This window comes from Carettochelys insculpta, chromosome 16 (genome assembly GCF_033958435.1).
Source record: "Carettochelys insculpta isolate YL-2023 chromosome 16, ASM3395843v1, whole genome shotgun sequence".
In the NCBI taxonomy this organism is placed as follows: Eukaryota; Metazoa; Chordata; order Testudines; family Carettochelyidae; genus Carettochelys; species Carettochelys insculpta.
The window spans coordinates 13,581,589-13,601,333 of NC_134152.1; the positions used below are offsets into that span (position 1 = coordinate 13,581,589).

At 47.2% G+C, this 19,745-nt stretch overlaps 1 protein-coding gene across 1 annotated transcript in view; it reads right to left on the bottom strand.

Annotated features, from left to right (window-relative positions):
- GRIN2A (glutamate ionotropic receptor NMDA type subunit 2A) overlaps positions 1 to 8,896 on the bottom strand; it is a 476,283-nt gene extending 467,387 nt beyond the window's left edge. The window contains exons 1-2 of the mRNA XM_075010498.1: positions 8,879 to 8,896; positions 5,785 to 6,207 (exon numbers count right to left, since the gene is read on the bottom strand). Of these exons, the coding sequence (XP_074866599.1) occupies positions 5,785 to 6,207; positions 8,879 to 8,896 (441 nt within the window). The remainder of the gene's footprint in view (positions 1 to 5,784; positions 6,208 to 8,878) is intronic.
- Between the last annotated feature and the right edge of the window lie 10,849 nt (positions 8,897 to 19,745).

The window sequence follows — 19,745 nt, forward strand, 5'->3', positions numbered from 1 at the left end:
TTTATCCTGCAGAGACCGTCCGCGAGGCCTCTCGGAGCTGCCGGCCTTCTACCAGGACCTCCTCTGCACTTGGCGGCTGCTCGCAGCCTCCAGGTCCTTAGGGGCCACCGTGGGAGAAGACCTCCTCGCGGAGCCCCTGCTACACAACCCCCACCTTCGTGTGCAGGCGGCGGAGTCTCGCACGGTGCGCCGGAGGCTGGTCCTAGGTGGAATCACTAGGGTCAGAGACCTCCTGGACTACGAGCGGGGGGACTGAATGGAGGCCCCGGCGCTCGCCCAGCGCATGGGGCTCTCCGACCTACGCTCCCCCCGTCTCGTACTCCAGGAGGTGAAGGCTGCCCTGCCGCCCACTGCTCACGTCTACCTCGGCCGGGTCCTGCGAGAGGGTGCACCCCGCCCCCCTCCCACTCCTAGTCCTCTGGAACCTCTTCGTGGGCCCCCGGCTTCGCGATCCTGCCCGCCCCCCTCCCCCCCATCACCTCAGCCGGCTGCACACTTTCCAGCCGGTCCCCTTCCGAACCGCGCCTCAACACCTTCTGTACGCGCTCGTGCTTCACACGCTCCACTTCCCCACCCTCGTGTCCCGCCCTGATCACAAATGGCGGGACCTCTTGCCGTCATCGGAGGGTGGGGAGCCCCGGTGGGCTGGCCTCTACTCCACCTTGGTCCCGCGGCCCGCCGGGGACATCAGCTGGAGAATCCTCCACGGAGCGGTGAGCACGGGCATGTACCTGGCGCGGTTCACCCCCATCCCGGACACCTGTACCTTTTGCGGCACGAGGGAGAACCTAGCGCACATCTACATCGAGTGCGCCAGGCTGCAGCCCCTCTTCCGGCTCCTCCAGAACCTCCTCTTGAGGTTCTGGCTGCACTTCTCCCCACACCTTCTCATCCTCTCACACCCTATCCGTGGCCCCACAAAGTCACGGGACCTCCTCGTCAGCCTCCTCCTGGCCACGGCCAAAATGGCCATTTACAAAACCAGGGAGAGGAGGCTGGCAGGGGGGGTGACCTGCGACTGTGGGGCCTACTTCCGTTCCTCCCTCCGCTCACGAATCCGAGCAGAGTTCCTCTGGGCGGCGTCCACCAACTCCCTGGATGCCTTTGAGGAACGGTGGGCGCTGTCCGGGGTCCTCTGCTCGGTGTCCCCCTCTGGCTCCCTCATTTTAAACCTTTGACCCTCACTCCCGCTCCTGGTTTTTCTTTCGTTGTCCCCCGTATTTACTTGGAACCGGGCTGTTTTTAATGGGTCCCCTCTCATCGTGAGAGGGGCCTTGTAGCCGTGGGCAGGCTACGCCTGCCCACTCCCCCAGCATCCAATAGGTACAGTTATTTGCATTGATTGTTACGGGACTATTCAAACACAAAAGTATCTTTCTGCCTGTAATTTCATGTTTTGTATAATCTGCACAAAATATTGTTTTTATCTCACTGGGAAAAGAACACGCATTATTTTTTATATCATACAATAGAGGTGATGGATAATAGAAGTATTAAAATAATCAAAAAGTTTGCAAATGCATTGACAAAAATCCTTTAGAGCACCTAAAGAAAACCTCAAAGTAATGGAAAATATTTATAATTCACTTTATATTCATACTCTTAAAGCCTCAAACTGTTGTAGAGTGGAATATTCATTTAAAAAGAAATACGGGATCAAGTTGATTTTAGATGTTTTAATGCACAACATACTTCACAGAACTAGAAAAAAGAAGTCTATATTAATGTAATTTATCAGCATAAAGTACTTGCAAAAAGTCTGACACAATAATTGTACACTAATGCTTAATTTTCTTGGGGAGGGAGGTTGTCCATCTTCTTAGCTCAGCTCTCCCAAAGTTGTTTCAAGAAGTATCACTTCCTAATGATAATCCCAGTGGAATGTGCCAAATATCTTTAGGACTGTCAGTAATACCAATACTGGAAATGCCTCTTTGAAAGTTTGTGGGGCTATTATTAAAAGATTCTAGTGAGCAGCAGGACTAGAGAAGTCTGTATTGATTTTTTCAGAGGTATATCAATACAAAACAGTTTATTAAGGACACATGCTAATTAATCCTCATCGTTTACAGGGTTTTTTACCTGTCCAAGAAACTAGTATATCAAGCTTATTATTTTGCAAAACTAAACCCAGCATAGCCATGTGATAATAATTTTGGCGCATACAACAGACATTCCTATTATGACAGCCAAACAAGGAAACTAAAAGGCCATATAAATGTTTTCTTTCATATATAAAGGCCATATATATATATGTCAGAGAAAACATTTAGATGGCATTGCCAATATAAAGTATGGGACAAGCCTAAAATCCTTACTCATGCAAACAACCCTTATTTATGCAAGCCGTCTCATTGAAATCTTCGGTGTTGCAGGATCATTACTAAAACAACAAAAGATTCTGCTTTTCAGAGGTCTAAGTCATGTTAATGCACTTAATCATCTTGTAAATGATACTTTGTATAGAAATCACTGAGTTAATAGACTCCTTCTGTGCCTTTGCTGTTTACTGAATAAATTTTCTGAAATGGCTGAGAATTAAAAATATGTGCACATCTGCAGTGAAAGTCACCCATAGTATTAGAAGACCAGCATAAGACTCTACAGCACTGAAGCCACAGAGATAGGGTCCTGGAACTGAATTGCAATACCCAGTGTGTTATAGAAAGAGTTTCTATACTGACTCAGCCTAAGCTAGTGCAGACAGTGCAATGGGATAGGATCTGGAACTTGGAACCCAATATTTATGCAGACATCCAGTATCATAGAACAAAAGGGCATGACTCTAGATGCTAATTCATCTCCATAGGCTTGAATAGACACAGAATTGTAGAAGATTAGGGTAGGACCTCCTGATGCTTATCAAGACCTTAGGAGATCATTGAGCCCAACCCCCTGCTCAAAGCAGGACCAACCCAAACTAAATCTTTCCAGCCAGGACTTTGTCAACTCTAGCTCAAAATCTCTAAGAATGGCGATTGCATCAGCTTCCTAGGTAACCTATTCTAGTATACCTCATAAAATAGTTTTTCCAAACATCCAACTGAGACCTCCCCACTGAAACTTGAGACCACTGCTGCTTGTTTTCTTTTCTGACTCTGGTAGTCCAGGTTTCTGCCCCAAATCATGAGGCTGGTTTGGGAAGTGGGTTTCATATTCCCAGCCCTTCCTTTCTTCAACAACGCAATGAATTTCACCTGTGCTACACAGGAATTTACTTCCCGAAGAAAGTTAAAAAGCTACACATGTAAATATTATTACTGTAAATCTCCAAAGCCCAGCTTTAAAACACATTAAGTACATGCTAAAAGCCAGTCTACAATTAAGGCAATTTGTACTTTGTATGTGTGCCAAGGTTCCATTCAACTGGTTAACTACTTTAAGATGCTTCCACTGAATTGTTTAAAAAACTGAACAGAACACTGAACACTTGCTCTCAAGTAGAGATCTTGAAAATTAAGCTTCACCTGAAAGCAAGCATTTTTAAATGTCAAGTAGGAATAACCACTAAAACACAGATGTCAAAACAGAAATACAAACTGTTAATTACTGCTGAAATACCTCTGTTTTAGTAATCTAAATCGAGGTGTATCTATGTTACATGAGTTTATATACACATATACATATATGAATGTTAGTTAGTGACCCTGAATCAGTCAGCTTGTTAAAGATTAACTATTGAGTATTCTCACTCCCCCACCTCCTCTAGTTTTTATAATTTGCGGCAGGTGGGATTTTCAAATGCAAATTTTTGATTAAGTAAAATAATTATTGATCTATTTGTATATTGTACATATAGTCTTATATAAATTGTATAACCGTACAGACAGTTCCATAGCTCCCAGTTTAATAGTTCCTATGGCCTAGTCATTATAACTTCCTTTAGTATTTAAGGTAGTACCATCAATCATAATAACACTGTAGTTATTCATGTGGACGTCAGGCCCTCTTACAGAATTTCCAATTCAGTTCAAACATATATTAACTGACCCATTATGTGACAATGTCAGCTGTAATGATAAAGGTCACTCAAAATACTGAGATTGAAAGAACATCTTTAGAGCTACCATGTAATAAAAAGAGTGAAATGCTGCTATTTCTAAGTCAGGAATGATTCCTCATTCCTTCTTCAAAGGTGACAAATATTCCCATCTCTTCTGTTCTTCATGTTTAAAGTACATCTGGGCCACTTTAAATAAATATTTTCAATATTTTTCTGAATCTGTGTGAAATACTACCAAGTATGCAACAGTCCCTCTGCCTCCCTTGTTTTATTGCTACATAAAAGCTTTCTGCAGCTGAATGGAGTTTATACCTCATTTCTCAGTCATATTTTGCCCTTGATAATGGTTTTACAGTATGACGTGCTAAAAAATTATTTCCTAGAAATCTAATAAATGACTTTCTACTCAGAAAGTGTTGTGCTGAATAATCCTCATCTCTTTACATAAGCGACAACTGGTATAAGAGCTTTTCAGCAACAACCAGTTGTTTCTTACCTCATCACTCATCCAACAAGCACTAACAGTGGCACTGGTCATCACTGGTCATCATAGATGGCTTGGTTCTTCAGGGTGCTGAACCCCTTCAACTCCTAGAAGTTAGAGCACTGCACACCAGGAAAGATTTTGTGCAGGTTGAACCTCTCTCATCCTCAACTGGTGCCAGGGTGCCAGATGAAAGAATTTGCCGGACAAAGGGAGGACAATATTTTCTAGCACATTACCAACACTGAGCTCTTAGAAGACATTTAGGGCTAAATTACAGCTAAGTAACAGCACAGAACACTCAGAGCGGGGATGGGCTGAGGTAAACAAACTTTATGGGACAACAGGAAACTTGGCCACACTCATAATAAGTGGTTCTCCAGCTAATTAAAATCATGATGGATTACGGAGTTTGCCAGATGAGAATGTTCCAGATTAGAGAGGTTCAACCTGTACTGTACATAGAAACAGAGGAGTTTCTATGTTTCTGAAGCCCTGAGTAATAAATTTGCAGTGGGTATATTAGTCAGTGTTTTATCATTTCATAATCTTAGGATGGGTGATATGGAAAAAAAAACATTTTCCTAAAAACTTTCAGTCAACATTATCTTAAAAGTTTGGAGACAAACCACCTGCAGAGCATAACCTAATGTTTACCACAGGGAAGTCTAATTAATTGTGACACATGTTCTCACTGCATTGTTATAACATTAAGTAAACATGAAAGGGTGGTTCTTCATATATGAATGATGTCCAATTCCATTAAACTATATGCACAAGTCTAACCAGAATATCTGTGAGCTTAAAAAAAACCTCTGAGTCCTCTACTACCAGTATCCTCATCAAATCAATTCAAGTGCATTACATGTGATTTTTCCCAGTGTGGCACTTGTCTCTAGTGTACGCTAATGAAGTTACACCTTTCCTTCAAGATGAAAAACAGGAAAAACATTTTATTGTCATAATTAAGTTAAATAAGCCATCTATTTGGGGTTATCATCAACTGTACATAAAACGCCTCGGATGATCAGAATCTAATGTGGGGGTAACTAATCGGGCAGTAAGAACATTCTTTATGTCAACCAACAAATTAGAGACATGTCCCCCAAAAATCATTCAGGAGATTCGGCGGTAATTCAATAGAAATCTGCATGATAAGTTTGCTTTTAAAGTTTAGAATATAGGCTGTTAGAGGCATCCTCTTTCAAGCCGCTGCAGTGCACATTCTGAAGTTAGTATGCACAATGAAGTCATACTGGTGCAACAAAAGCTTTAAATAATTTTTAAAAATTCTTACCTTTTCAGCCATGATCATGGAGGAGCCGCCATGAATTCCCAGAATTGGAATAAAGGTCTGAGATGAAATAAAATCCAAAATCTGAGCTATTGCTTCCTGATCGGTATCATCTCCAAAAACTACTCCATGGATCTTGGTGCCTGACATCAAGTCACAAACATGTGTTATAATGCTTTTGGGGTCAGTCTGGTTCACCAAAAGGGTCACTACATTGACTTCAATGGCCAGGTCTGCTGACATTTCCCTGCTCCAGAGAGCTCGGATGTCTCGTTCTGTGATATGCTTGGTCCTCCCCAGAATCACTGCAATGTTGAGTACGGGATAACTTTTCTCTGCTCCATGAACAAGATCCATTTGCACCAGAAGAGCTTGGAGTACCAGCAGAGCACAGCCAGTTTTCCCCATCTTTGCCACCTTTATCCCCTGTAGAAGTGATTGCATTGCATGAGAAAAAAATGAGCAAAATATGCTAGATAGTCCCCTACCAGACTTTTGATGCAAAATATCTGCATAGAATGCATCCTTGTTAGCTTCCTCCAATGGGCTCTTCACCTTAGCTTTAATCTGACATCATTTTCAGTGTCCCAGGAAATCAGCTCCCCAGTGACAGTGCTATGAACTGTCTATAGCAAACTGGACAAAATGCAGCACAAGTTCTGGAAAGGCACCACTTAATGGTTCTGATCTATTTAAAGTTAAATGAGTGAACCAATTAGCATGGGAGGAAATTGGGCTTTTTTAAAAAAACGTGAACTTGTATTTTGAAATCTGGTAACAGACTAAAAGGAAGATGCACCTTTCCTGGAAAACTAGCCCAGAAAGACAGTCCGATCCCACATCTCATGCATCCCGCCCATCTTGCAGGACCCCAGAAACAGAGTTTTATCTTCTAAATCTCTCAGATGGCTGCTGCTCACGGGTAATTATTACATGTCTGGAACAGATTCAGCCGGACATTATTCTAACCTATTTCTCTCTCCTCCCCCTCTGCATTGACTTTTGCATATCTAAACTGAGGATTTCAGACACCAAGCTGTTATTGGTGTGTTCGGGGACAGTGTATTCGATACATGAGCATCAGTGCATTGGTTTGCTTTGTTCCCGGTGGACTTTTAGGAAGCTGAATAGGGAGAAGGAGGCGAGCCCCGGGCGCGGGGAGCCCACACAGCCAAGCTCCAGGTCTCCTTTTGCCCGTGTCTCGACTCCCAATTCTCCCTCTTCTCGCCGCTAACGAGCCCGGAAGTCTCCCTGTGGCTCTGCCGGGTAGGGACGGGGCTGGGAATTTCCGACGCAATGGGAAAGCAGCTCAGCGGCACTGGGCTCCCCGGGCCATCGTGCTGCATGCCGGGGGCTGAGGACTGCCGCAGCAGCGGCAGCGCAGCAAGGTTTATAAATAATGTAGCCCAGCCCCCTGCAGATGCGACGCTCACGGGCCGCGGAAAGAAGCTGCTGCCCCCACGTCGGCATCGTGGTTTCCTTGTCCAAACAGGCTGCACTGGCGAGCAAGAATCGCGCCAATAGCGTGTGTAGGGAACGCACATCCCCCACCCCCACCTGCCAAACATCCCCGCGCGCCTCCCTCCCGGCTCGCTCCAGCCCCACTCGGCTCGCGCGGCGCAGCAGCGCCCCCTGGCGCCCGCTCCGCGCAGCACCTGCCACAAACGGCCCGACCTACCCGGGGAGCGGGGCAATGGAGCTGCTGCTGCTGCTGCTGCTGCTAATCGGCACGCGGCGAAGTTTGGCATTTCGCAGCCCTTAGCGCCGCGGGGCCCGGGTTGCGGTCGCGTCCATCCCGCTTCCCGCAGAGAGGAGCCGGGCCGCAGCGGGCCTTCCGCATCGCCCCCGAGGGCGGCAGCTACCCCCGTGGGGAGCGCGGGCTGAGGGACAGAGGAAGAGCGTCAGTCGGACGGACGGGCGGGAAAGTGAAGCGGCCTCCAGCCTCGGCAGTGCCCACGGAGCGAGCCGCGCGCAGGCCGGGGGCGCTGGGGCGTCTCCCCGTCGTGTAACAGCAGAGGCGAGAAGCGCTTCCCCGCCCCCGGGCGGTGAGAGGGCAGCCGGGCCCCTGCCAGTGCCCCACCGGGCGGTGAGAGGGCAGACGGGCCCCTGGCAGTGCCCCATCGGGCGGTGAGAGGGCAGACGGGCCCCTGCCAGTGCCCCACCGGGCGGTGAGAGGGCAGACGGGCCCCTGCCAGTGCCCCACCAGGCGGTGAGAGGGCAGACGGGCCCCTGGCAGTGCCCCATCGGGCGGTGAGAGGGCAGACGGGCCCCTGCCAGTGCCCCACCGGGCGGTGAGAGGGCAGACGGGCCCCTGCCAGTGCCCCACCAGGCGGTGAGAGGGCAGACGGGCCCCTGGCAGTGTCCCCCCCGGGCGGTGAGAGGGCAGACGGGCCCCTGGCAGTGCCCCAACCAGGCGGTGAGAGGGCAGCCGGGCCCCTGGCAGTGCCCCCCTGGTGGTAAGAGAGGGCAGCCGGGTCCCTTGCCAATGCCCCCTGGGCGATGAGAGGGCAGTCGGGCCCCCGGCCATCCCCCTGCTCCTCGCAGGGGTTAAATAGTTTGTGCTAGTGACAGTCTGTTGCCTCCACAGGCAGGGAGCTCTGGCTCTGCGTTCCCAGGGCTGAGCCCCCAACCCAGAGCAGCTGATGCTAAACTAATTTCCCAGATCAAGGACAGGAGTTTTCTTGACAGGTTCAAAACAAGCATAAGCGGGGGTGGGGGGAACCGCTGAATCAGTATGGAAAACGTCTCCTTTTGATCTTGATAAGGAACGGGCTGGTGATCAGATCATCAACAACAAGGGACATGCAGCATAGCAGATTACCCCAGGAAATCTCCCTTGGCTTTGATTTTGTATTCAGTATCACTCGAAAAAATAATGATACTTCTGAAAGTATCCACAGCTACATTTGGGATGATGGCATGTTTGGCAAATAAAAAGCAGCATTTACTGGAAGCTTCATAATGCAAACCACAAAATAAAGATGAGGCTTTACAGGCAGAGAGAGACTGCAACATTTTACATGTGTGTCATTCCTCAGCCAGGAGCCCATTTGCAACTACCAGTATGTCGGTGCTAGCCAGAAAGGGAAATACTTACTGCATTCTCCCGCCACATAGTTTCCAGCTTAAAATCATCAAAGTCATTTCAGAAGATTCCCTTGCAAACAGCGAAGTGAAAAATAGGTCTTTTAATCCCTGGGTTTCATCTACAATTTGTTCCCAGCGCAGTAAATAGAAACCCAGCAGCTCTTTATCGCTTTAAATCCCCGGTGATCAAGTTTCAGCAAAGCCACTTGCAACTGAGATTTGCTTTTACCCTTGACAAAAAACATTCCGCATCTTCATCTGTTTTTTTTCTTTTCTTTTCTTTTTTTTTTTTTAAAGAATTCTAAGTGCTGCAGCAGCAGCTGTACTGGACAGCAGCCTCGGAATTCCTCCCAGCTTCTTGGAAACTCAGCAGATTGTCAGCCTTACATCCCTAAACTGTGACATAGAATTACAGTGTCTTCTGCAAAGCAGGCACTCTCTCCCCCTCTCCTTCTGAGAGCGTATGTTGCACTGTCCTGCACATAGGAGAGAAGGCAGGGAGCTGCAGTCAGGTTCAGAGCTGCATGCACTGGTTCTATAGTAACAGGCTGCAAGCAGCACAGCTTTTCAGCAATCTGAGACAGGAACCTTTCTCGCAACCCTCCTCCATTCAAAAACTATATGGGAGAGGCAGGGTGCTTGGAAGAAGAAATTACGCCCACCTGCATATGGTAAATAGAAGCTTCACAAATATTTACCATTTAAAATGATCTAAGTGGTTTCTTTCACTTGAAAGGTTCCGTACGCCCTCCGTATGCCAGGTTCTGGTCTCCCCAGCCACCAGACCTGGACCAAATCTTGGAAGACCCTTGGGCTAGGAGAACCCAGTGCTTCAGGGAGGGAAAAGCCGCAATGCCACGAGCAAGAGAAAGAGCAGCCTCAAAGAACTGTAAAATCTGCAACACCAGTGACAGGATGGTGGCCGAGTTGGGAATCTCAGACCTGCTCCATCATCCCTCCTGACCTACACTAGGGTCACTCAGAGATATGGGGGAATTGAAAGGAACAACTTCTGGGATTAAGCCAGCATTGCAAATCAAGTTACTCCACCCAGAGCAGATGGAACAGTGATAGCATGGGGGTCGGCGATTTTGTGCTCCCTTCCCTTACTGTTCTCCAGACCAGTACGGGCACCCATTCCGTGCACCATGTCCCTGTGCAGCCCTAACGCACACATCTACAGCCCTCTGTATGCTCCTGACAACTTTTAGTTTAGCTTCTTTACTGCCCCTGCAACCCTTGTCTGGCCCTGAATTCCAGGTACCCCACCAGCTAAGGAGGGAATTCTCCTTAGTTTCTGCTTTTAGTGTGCACCCTTCCCAAGTCCCTTGTTCCCACACTCCTGTCACCACCCACCACACTTTTTCCTTCATCACACTCCATCTGCCATGATGCAGTTTTAAAAAGCGGGATAAAATGCCATTTACCTACTGCCACCCAGCTGCTATGATGCATGCCTGTTCCCTAGTCTTTTTCTTGTCTGTGTAGACAGGTGGCTCTCTCCCTATTTAGCAGTGTGGGTCTTTAAGCATTATGTGGGCTGCATCTGCACAACAGCTTGTATGTCTCTGTGGCTGTCATCTGGGCTGTAGCTGTGGGCCCCAGGTTGAGATCTACTGATGCAGACTGTTAACTCTTCAGAGTAGGGACCACCTATGGATTTGTGTATCACCTTGCACAAATGGGCACTGATTTCAGCTGGGTTGTCTGAACTCTACTGCAGTACAAAGAAACCAACAATTTACTTGTCTGCTGATCCCTTAGTCCAAAAATCAGTACCTAGAAGTGTATCTTACCCACAAACACCTATTATCTTATAAATAAATTTGATAGTCTTTAAGATGCTACAGGACTGTTTTTTTTGTAAAGCTACAGATTAACGCCTCTGAGATTGTTTCCCTAGTATATTGACTTGTAAGTTTTATTGACCTTAACAACACCATGATAAAATCTTTCAGTAGCCATAAACGTTTTCTTTTTAAAGGTCTTTTGGCCTTTGAAATATGGAGAAGACTTCAAAATATGCATTGCTTTAGTCCTTCTGGAAAATCCATTAAATATAACCCAGCAATTTGTTAACAAGTATTTGAAGATTTAAGCATTAACACATTTCTTGACATGATTCTCTTCTATAAAGATAATACTGACACCTATAGTTAAGGTTATGTCACTGCAGTTACAAATCAGTTTCTAAGGGATTATCACTAAGGACAGGTTTACACTAGACCTGAAAGTTGATCTGAGATACGCAACAATTGTGTAGCTGGAATCAACGTATCTAAGACCTGGTCTATAATAGGAGATTAAGTTGAATTTAAGGGTCTAAATTCAATTTTATAAATTATATGCCTACACCCCAGTGCTCAGTAGGCATCCTTCAGTCTGCATAGACTATGGATCGCGCCCTTTAAAGTTTCAATTGAGGACTTCATTTACAGCGTCTATTGTGACTATGAAGACCGACACGAGAGTGACAGTCCTTGCTGCATCTCTTGCAGATGTAGTGGGTGTCTGGCAAGTCCTTATTGTGCTTTCTGTGCACTCTCTTCTCCTCTGCTAGCTGTCTGATCTTCATCTCGCCCTTCTGAAGGCCCTTGTGTAACCCCTGCCTCCATCTGCTGCAGTTGTCTGCTAGTTCTTCCCAGTTGTCCAGCTCGATGTCTACCTCTCTGAGGTCTCTCTTGCAGACATCTTTGTAGCGCAACTGGGGGCGTCCGGGAGGTCTTTTGCCAGAGGCTAGCTCACCATACAGGATGTCTTTTGGAATCCTTCCATCATTCATCCTGTGGATGTGGCCAAGCCAGCGGAGTCGACGCTGCCTGAGGAGGGTGTGCATGGTTGGGATTCCAGCTTGCTCGAGGACAGCGGTGTTGGTCACTCTGTCCTTCCATGATATTCCAAGGATGCGCCTGAGGCAGCGCAAGTGGAAGATGTTCAGCCTCTTTTCCTGGCGGGCATACAGGGTCCAAGTCTCGCTGCCATAAAGGAGGGTGCTGAGGATGCAGGCTCTGTAGACTTGCATTTTGGTGTGAGTGTACAGCTTGTTGTTATTCCACACTCTCTTGCTGAGTCTGGACAGAGTTGTGGCTGCTTTTCCGATCCTATTTAGCTCAGTGTCCAATGACAGGGTGTCAGTGATGGTCGACCCAAGGTAAACGAACTCGTGGACGACCTCTAACGTATAGTTGTCAATGCTGATTGATGGGGATTCAGCAACATCCTGACCGAGTACGTTTGTCTTCTTTAGGCTGATGGTAAGCCCAAAGTCCTTGCACGCTTTGGAGAACTGATCCAGCAGTTTTTGAAGCTGGTCTTCTGTGTAGTGCTCAACAGGTCAATTTTAAGATGCTCTAATGTCAACTTCTGTAATGTTGACTTCCCCCCACAGTAACTCAAAAGGTCAAATTTTCAAAGTTGAACTATACAATTGGAGGCAGTTGCATTATTAAGATAGATTTTATTAGCCTTTAAACTATCTCACAGTACTCCCAAGGTGTCCCTTCCAGTCATCACTCACTCCAGCTGTGCAGGAAGTAGGAAACAGGAACCCCAGCATTTTGAATACATTTCTTTATGATCAGCATGTTGATAGCATTTGTCCACTTTAGTAGTGTGACCATATGTCCCATTTTGGCCATGACAGCCCTGTATTTCAGGCGCCAGGAAGACATCCCAATTTATTTTAACAAAGGGGCTTACTTCCCTGTATTTGCATAGGGGAGTGGCTGCTACCTGGTTCCCAGCAGGTGTTGGGCAGCCAGGAAGATCCCCCGCAGGGCAGTAGCCCTGTTCCCTGTGCCCCAAGGCATGGGGCAGCCAGGGAGGACCCCCATGGGGCAGAAGCCCCATTCCTGCTGTCCTAAGGTGTGGGGCAGGTGGGGAGTTGCACTTGCTTGGCAGCTGCAGCCAGGAAGCTGCCCTGCACCAGCATGTCCTGTATTTGGGCTAGGGAAATAAGATGACCCTGCACTTTACGCAGTCCAAGCATGGAACCATCAGGAAAGCCAGGGTCTCAGTTCAGCTGGTGGACTAGCCCCCGCTCCACCACACCACATGATGGCTTGGCTGTGAGGACCAGACAGCAGCACATGAGATACTGGGGTGGCATGTCCTGTGTGGGCTTCTTCCCTGCACAGGATATAGCAGGAGAGGCTGCGATACTATTTTTCTGTGCTTCACATTTGTTTGTGGCAGCTTCCCTCCCCCACAGGTGCCATGCAGTCGAGGTTGTTGCCCCTACCTCACCACATGGCTAGCCCACCCTCCAATGGTTCCATGTAGCTGGTGGTCCAGCCCCCACCCAACTACACCACATGGTGGCTAGCCTGCAGGGGGGGTCATGCTTATAGGAGAGGCTGGGAAACATCTTTTCTGCAGTTCAAATTTCTATGGGGAAGTCCCCCTCCCCCACAGGCACCAGCCACACCATGTGGCTAGCCCATGTCCCACCACACCACATGCCGGCAGTGCAGTGTAGACCATGCTGTCCAAACAGCAGCATGTCCTGCCCTACCCAGGGCAAAGGCTCCCCTGTGGCAAAGATTTTCCGGGTCTGTCACCAGGGAGAAAACTCCCCAACATGGCAAAGATTTTGAGGGGTTATGTAATATTATGGGTGGTTCTGGGTACAGCTGAGAAAACCTACCTTGGGTAAAAATTGCTTAATACAGGGCCACTTACAGCCCAGGCTGTAATTTTCTTCTCACTAAGGCAAATCAAACCAGCCACATAAGTAGGTCTGCCAGCCCCACTGGCCAGACAGAAGCCGCTCAAGCAAACCCACAGATTCACCAGCTGCTCCTAATGCCCAAACCAGTAACGCTCCTGCTCAGGTGAGAGGTTATTCAAACCTATATCACGAAATTCACACAGGTTCTTCCAGGCCCCAAAGGGTCCAGCCACATTCCCAGGTCAATATATTCTTAGATCTTACCCAAAACAGCATGCTGTGCCAATCTAAAATCTAAAGGTTTGTTAAGAAAGAAAGAAAGAAAAGTTGTTAAAAGTGGTACATTACATACCTCAATTAAAACTATTGATGCAGAATACAGCTGATGGTGTGTGCTGTTTTCTTGGGAGTCTCTGAAAATATATCGTTCTGAGGGGTGGGCCCCTCAGTCTACACAAGCTTAGTTCAAGAGGACTGAAAGAACCAAGATGGTCACTGCCAGGGCCATCTTATAACTTGCCATGTGGAGGGAAGAGATGCCTTTCGTCTTCCATAGGCACTGGAGTATCACCTGACCAGGTGGGCTGTAGTAGCACTCTGCCATTGGTTTCTGCCAGCAAGCCCCAGTCCATTTACACAGTATGTGGAATCAATGTCTGGCCATCTGATACCTGTCCCTTTGTTCAGCCCAGGTCACCTGACTGGGGAGGTGACCACACCTCCCATTGTGAATCAGCACTAAAGCATTTCTAGTTTATATATAAAGCCAATATCCATAACTTTACATACAAAGGTGGTATAGATATGCAAATAATACAAATAGTCTCAGGGCACTACCTGCTTTCATTAGATGCCTCACTTGTCCCACCTGGCACAAGATTTGCTGCCACAGCTGGCCCCTCTGTGGGCTGGACCCCCTCTCTCCAGAGGACAGACAGCACCATGTTAACAGGTGCCTGCTGAGCTTTGCAGGGCTGGCCCCGGCAGCATCTATGTGAGCTATCCCTCCCCACCCTGCCTAGGCACCCTGCTACAGAATCATAGAACTCTAGGGCTGGAAGGGACCTCAAGAGGTCATCTAGTCCAGCCCCCTGCCTAAAACAGCATCAGCCCCAACTAAATCATCCCAGCCTGGACTATGTCAAGCCAAGACTTAATAATCTCTAGGGATGGAGATTCCACCACGTCTCTTGATAACCCATTCCAGTGCTTCACCACTCTCCTGGTGAAATAGTTTGTCCTAATATCCAACCTACACCTCTTCCTCTGTAACTTCATTGTTCTTTGTTCTGCCATGTCACCACTGAGAACAGTCTCTCTCCAGTCTCTTTAGAGCCCCCCTTCAGGAAGTTGAAGACTGCTATCAAATTTCCCCTCAGTCTTCTCTTCTGCAAACTAAAGTCCAAGTCTCTCATCCTCTCCTCATAGGTCATGTGCTTCAGACCCTTAATCATTTTTGTTAAACTGCACTGAACCCACTCCCATGTGTCCACATCCTTTCCATACTGGGGGCCCAGAACAGGACACAGTGCTCCGAATGTGGCCACACCAGTGCCAAGTAGAAGGGAATAATAACTTCTCTAGATCAGCTGGATCTAGATCTACATCTACAGCACTCTCCCTTCCCAAAGCGTGTGGCTCGGGGGAGCTGAACAGTTTGCTGCATTTTTTCTGGGGTGGGGGTGGGCAGCTCCCTGACATGCTGTCCAGCCCTATGAAAGGTGCTCTTTCACAGGGGAAAACTGAGGTACCCGTTAACATGCCACAGTCAGCTGGAGTACAGATGCTGTAATATGTGGGTGGAAATGACAATGCTCTCAAGGAATCAACTTTCAACTTTTCTGTTGTCTACTACTTCCTTAAATTTGTCAGATGTGGTGGAGAGGTGGTGGATTCTCGATCCCTTGAGGTTTTTGAGTCCCGGCTGAACAAGGTCCTGGCTGTGATGACTTAGTGGAGTTGATCCTGCTTGAAGCAGGAGGCTGGACTAGATGACCTCCTGAGGTCCCTTCCAACCCTGTGATTCTGTGAGATACCTACTTCTGATGGGCTCCACTGAAAGCAAGTAAATGTACAGGTTTCCTGAAATGCTCATGCATTATTGTAGCCTAAGCACCTTTACCAATCCTTTTGACTACTGTAGAGGTTTTTCATGAGTTCTTTCACCAGGGGAAAACTGAGGAACCTGTTAACATGGCACAGTCATCTGCAGCACAGGTGGGATTGACAAGCTCCCTGACATGCTGCCCTGCCCTTTGAAAGGTGTTCTTTCACCAGGGGAAGACTGAAGTGCCTGTTAACATGACACAGTCAGCTGAAGTGCAGATGCCCTAATATGCGGATTGACAACACTCTCAAGGGTTTAACTTTCCTCAACTTTACTATCCTCAACTTTGCTAGTGTAAGGAATGTGCAAGCAGGAGTTCAATACTGCTGAAGGATTTGGGGAATGTGTCATTCAGAGATCATTTGCATGAAAATGCAAACGTTTGCATATGTAATACCTTGTAAACAAAGCCTGATGGGAGCAGGTGAAGCAAGGACATTTTGTTTCTTGTAAATAGCATGTTGTAAAGTCACAATTTATGCTGTCGCCCAGTAGAAGAACTGTGGAGTCTCACCAATACTTGAAGTTGTTGTGGGGAGATAGGGCAGTCATCACTGCTGTGTAAAATATGGATTGCACAGGGCTCCCTCCATCTAAGCATTGTGAGGTGAAATGGGGAGTGGTAGTGGTTGAACCAGCTGGCTGGAAGCCTTTTGGCTATATAGCTGTAAGACTGGTTTGACTAGATCCCCCCCACACCCCCAGCCACTGTTCATAGGTAGACCTAAAGATGGGTCTATAGTTATTCTGTGAGAATCCATATTGGTGGATACTGAGATGCTCTGGCTAGGCCCAGAGCTGAATGTAAATATGAGCTGAAACCACTGAAAGCTGGAACCACTGGTAGCTGAACCTATGGAGAGCTGGAATCACAGGGTTTTGCCTACATCAAAACTCACAAGACAGCACCAGGCGGTATGAGAAGCAGCAGGCAGCCAGCAGGAGTGACCTGCAGGTGGCCGAAAGGAGAAGCAGTGGGCAGCCGGCAGGAGCGACTGGGAGGTGGCCAGTGGTGCAGCTGGCAGGGGCAAGCAGAACGCCAGACCAGCACAAAGGTAGCAACACCTCAGGTTCAGTGAGGAAATGCATCAGGGTGATGTGTCAGGGCCTGCATGGACTGGACAGAGTTGCAAGTGAGGCAAAGGCAGGGTACAGAGAAAGTTTGGGTGTGTGGATTGGCTATTTACAGTATTCGACTGGTGAGCCTGAGAGGCAGAGGACACTGCTCAATCCATTTGAGCTGGCAGTTACTTGAGGGTTGCTAATGAACTCTGGGTGTGGTATTTTCCCCAGCTAATGCCATATGCCTTTTCTGCCTCGTTCATTAAAAGTTTATTTTCTACACTCAGACTCTGTGCTTGTGAGTGGGGAAGCATTGCCTCTCTGAGGCACCCAGGGGTGTGTGAATTTCCCAGGCTACTGACTTGCTTGAGCCAATTCTATGAGAGATGGATGAAAAGGAATCCCTAGATGTTGAACCCAGCCCTGGTTGCTGCCGACTCCTTCTGGCAGAAGAGTTACACCAGTCTACTATGCTTCAGTCAGACTGGCACATAAACAGCCAGCTCTGATCATGGCAATCAAAGCATCCTGATTCACGGGCAGGCTTTGGAAAAATGGCTGTTTGTTTTCAGTGGCAAGCAGAAATGAGGGAAATGCACATTGAGATGATGACATCACATACCCACAACCACTTGCAGTGCATTTTTCCCATAACACACTGACCCAAAATGCAAAAAACCCAAAATGCAATGGGACTACAGGAAGTGTGGGATGGATGCCCACAATGCAGTTCTGCACCAGTCAAACACAGGCAAAGCAGTGGGGACACACTACGCTGACTTTGTCAGCAAGTGCTGACACAACTTTGACTTTACAAAATCTAGGCTGTGGCCACACTTGGTCAAAATTTCGAAATGGCCATGCTAATGGCGATTTCAAAGATTACTAATGAGGCGCTGAATTGACTATTCAGCACTTCATTACCATTAGGACGCTTCCAGCCATGGTGCTTCGAAAGTGCAGCTTTCGAAGATGCGCGGCTTGGTGCGACTACAGGGGGGTCCTTTTCAAAAGGACCTCACACATTTCAAAATCCCCTTATTCCTCTCAGCTGAGGGGAATCAGGGATTTTTGAAATGTGCGACGTCCTTTTGAAAAGTACCCTCATGTAGCCACACCGAGCCGCACACTTTCAAAAGCAGCGCTTTCAAAGTGCTGCGACCGGAAGCGTCCTAATGCTAATGAGGTGCTGAATATTCAATTCAGCACCTAATTAGTAATCTTTGAAATGGCCATTAGCATGGCCATTTCAAAGTTTTGGCTGTGTGGCCACAGCCCTAGTGATATAAAGTCAACCTTTATCAATTCAACTTTATTTCCTAGTGTAAACATGCTCTAAGATTGATTTATTAGGCCATCCACACAGAGGGAAGTTGATGGGAGAAACCCTCCTGTCAACCTTCCTTACTCTTCCCAAGAATGAGGAGTACGAGGGCCACTGTAGAGCAAATCACCTGAGGTTAAGTATATATTAGGGAAATAAGTTGATTTCAGATATGCAATTCTAGCTACAGCATTTGTGTAGCTAAATCAATGTATCAGAATCGACTTACTTCCCAAGTGAAGTCCGAGCCTCTTTAGTCTTTCGTTGACATCTCTTACTCAACACAATAGCATGGACTACAGAGGTCAGTGACTGAGCCCAGAGAGGTCAATTTTGCCTCATCTTCACCAGACATGCAAAACTGAATTCTGGAATATTGACTGCAGTGTGTGGATCTTTTGGTATGTATACACAACACAGGAATGCAAGATATTAAGCCACAGATGAAATTTTCAAGAAAAAAAAGCTCTGTCTAACAATGAAATAGAACAAATTTACTGTTTAAACATCAAAAGAAGCTTAAATATGTATATCAAATACTTAGTGTCCTGTCTCCAGAGGACAGACAGCACTATATTAACAAGTGCCAACTGAACTTTAGGAGGCCAGCCCTGACAGCATGTATGTGGGCGCCTTCCCACCCTGCCTAGGGAATCATAGAATCATACTGTGACAGAATCTTAGAATTCTAGGGCTGAGAGGGACTCAGGAGGTCATCTAGTCCAGCCCCCTGCCCAAAGCAAGATCAACCCCAACTAAAGCATCCCAGCCAGGACTATGTCAAGACAGGACTTAAAAACCTCCAGTAAGGTTCATTGCTCATTGCTTTCAGCAGTTTGAAAAGCTGAATTTGGAGATAACTCAGGTCTTTAACTTTGAAACACATATACAGTAGACCCCAAAGTTACGCAAGGGTTGTGCTCCTGCACACCCTCTCATAACAAATTTCACACAAGTTGGGGGGAGCCGGGAACCAGGCAACAGCCTGGCTCCCAGCTCCCCTGGGCTTGTGGGAGCTGAGAAACTTACCAGTGCACCAGTGCTGGTCCATTTTCTGGCTCCCTGCTACTCTGGGAGCCACTCTGCCATGGTGAAGCTTCTCCACAGCTACCCCCAGCTGGAGGAGCTGGAGACTGGAGTGGGGAGCTGGTGGAGGAGCTGCGCTCCTTCCAGCCTCCAGCCACTGGGAACCTCAGGATTTCAACTTGTGCTTAACTCGCGTTAATCCAAGTATAAGTTGAAATTGTGGATATCAGAGGTTTACTGTATTGTATCTACAGTAGGTTTACAACTATACATGATGTTTGCGCTGATATTTTAATGAAATAAGTTTGAAAAAATACCCAAACATACGAGCTACAGTTAACAAAACTCATGGAGTGTGCACACACAAAATGGGATTTGTCAACAGTATATTGAGAAAACGCAGCACTTTTGCGGGCAGACAGGGCATCCAACAAAAAAATGGGCAGCTGTGTTTCTGGGTGCCTGTTTTGTAGAGAAAGCAGCTGAGCAGCCCAGCACTCTTCTGATTGGCTTTTCTGTGTGGCTCTACTCTATCAACCGACATTTTATTGAGAAAACACTCCCGACCCTGACTTCTGTTGACAGAGCGCTATAGTGTAACCACAGCCAAAGAGCTTGCTTCTGCAAATCTTACTCATTGGAGTACCCACATTCTCTTGAATTAGATTCCATGTGACCACTGTCTACTC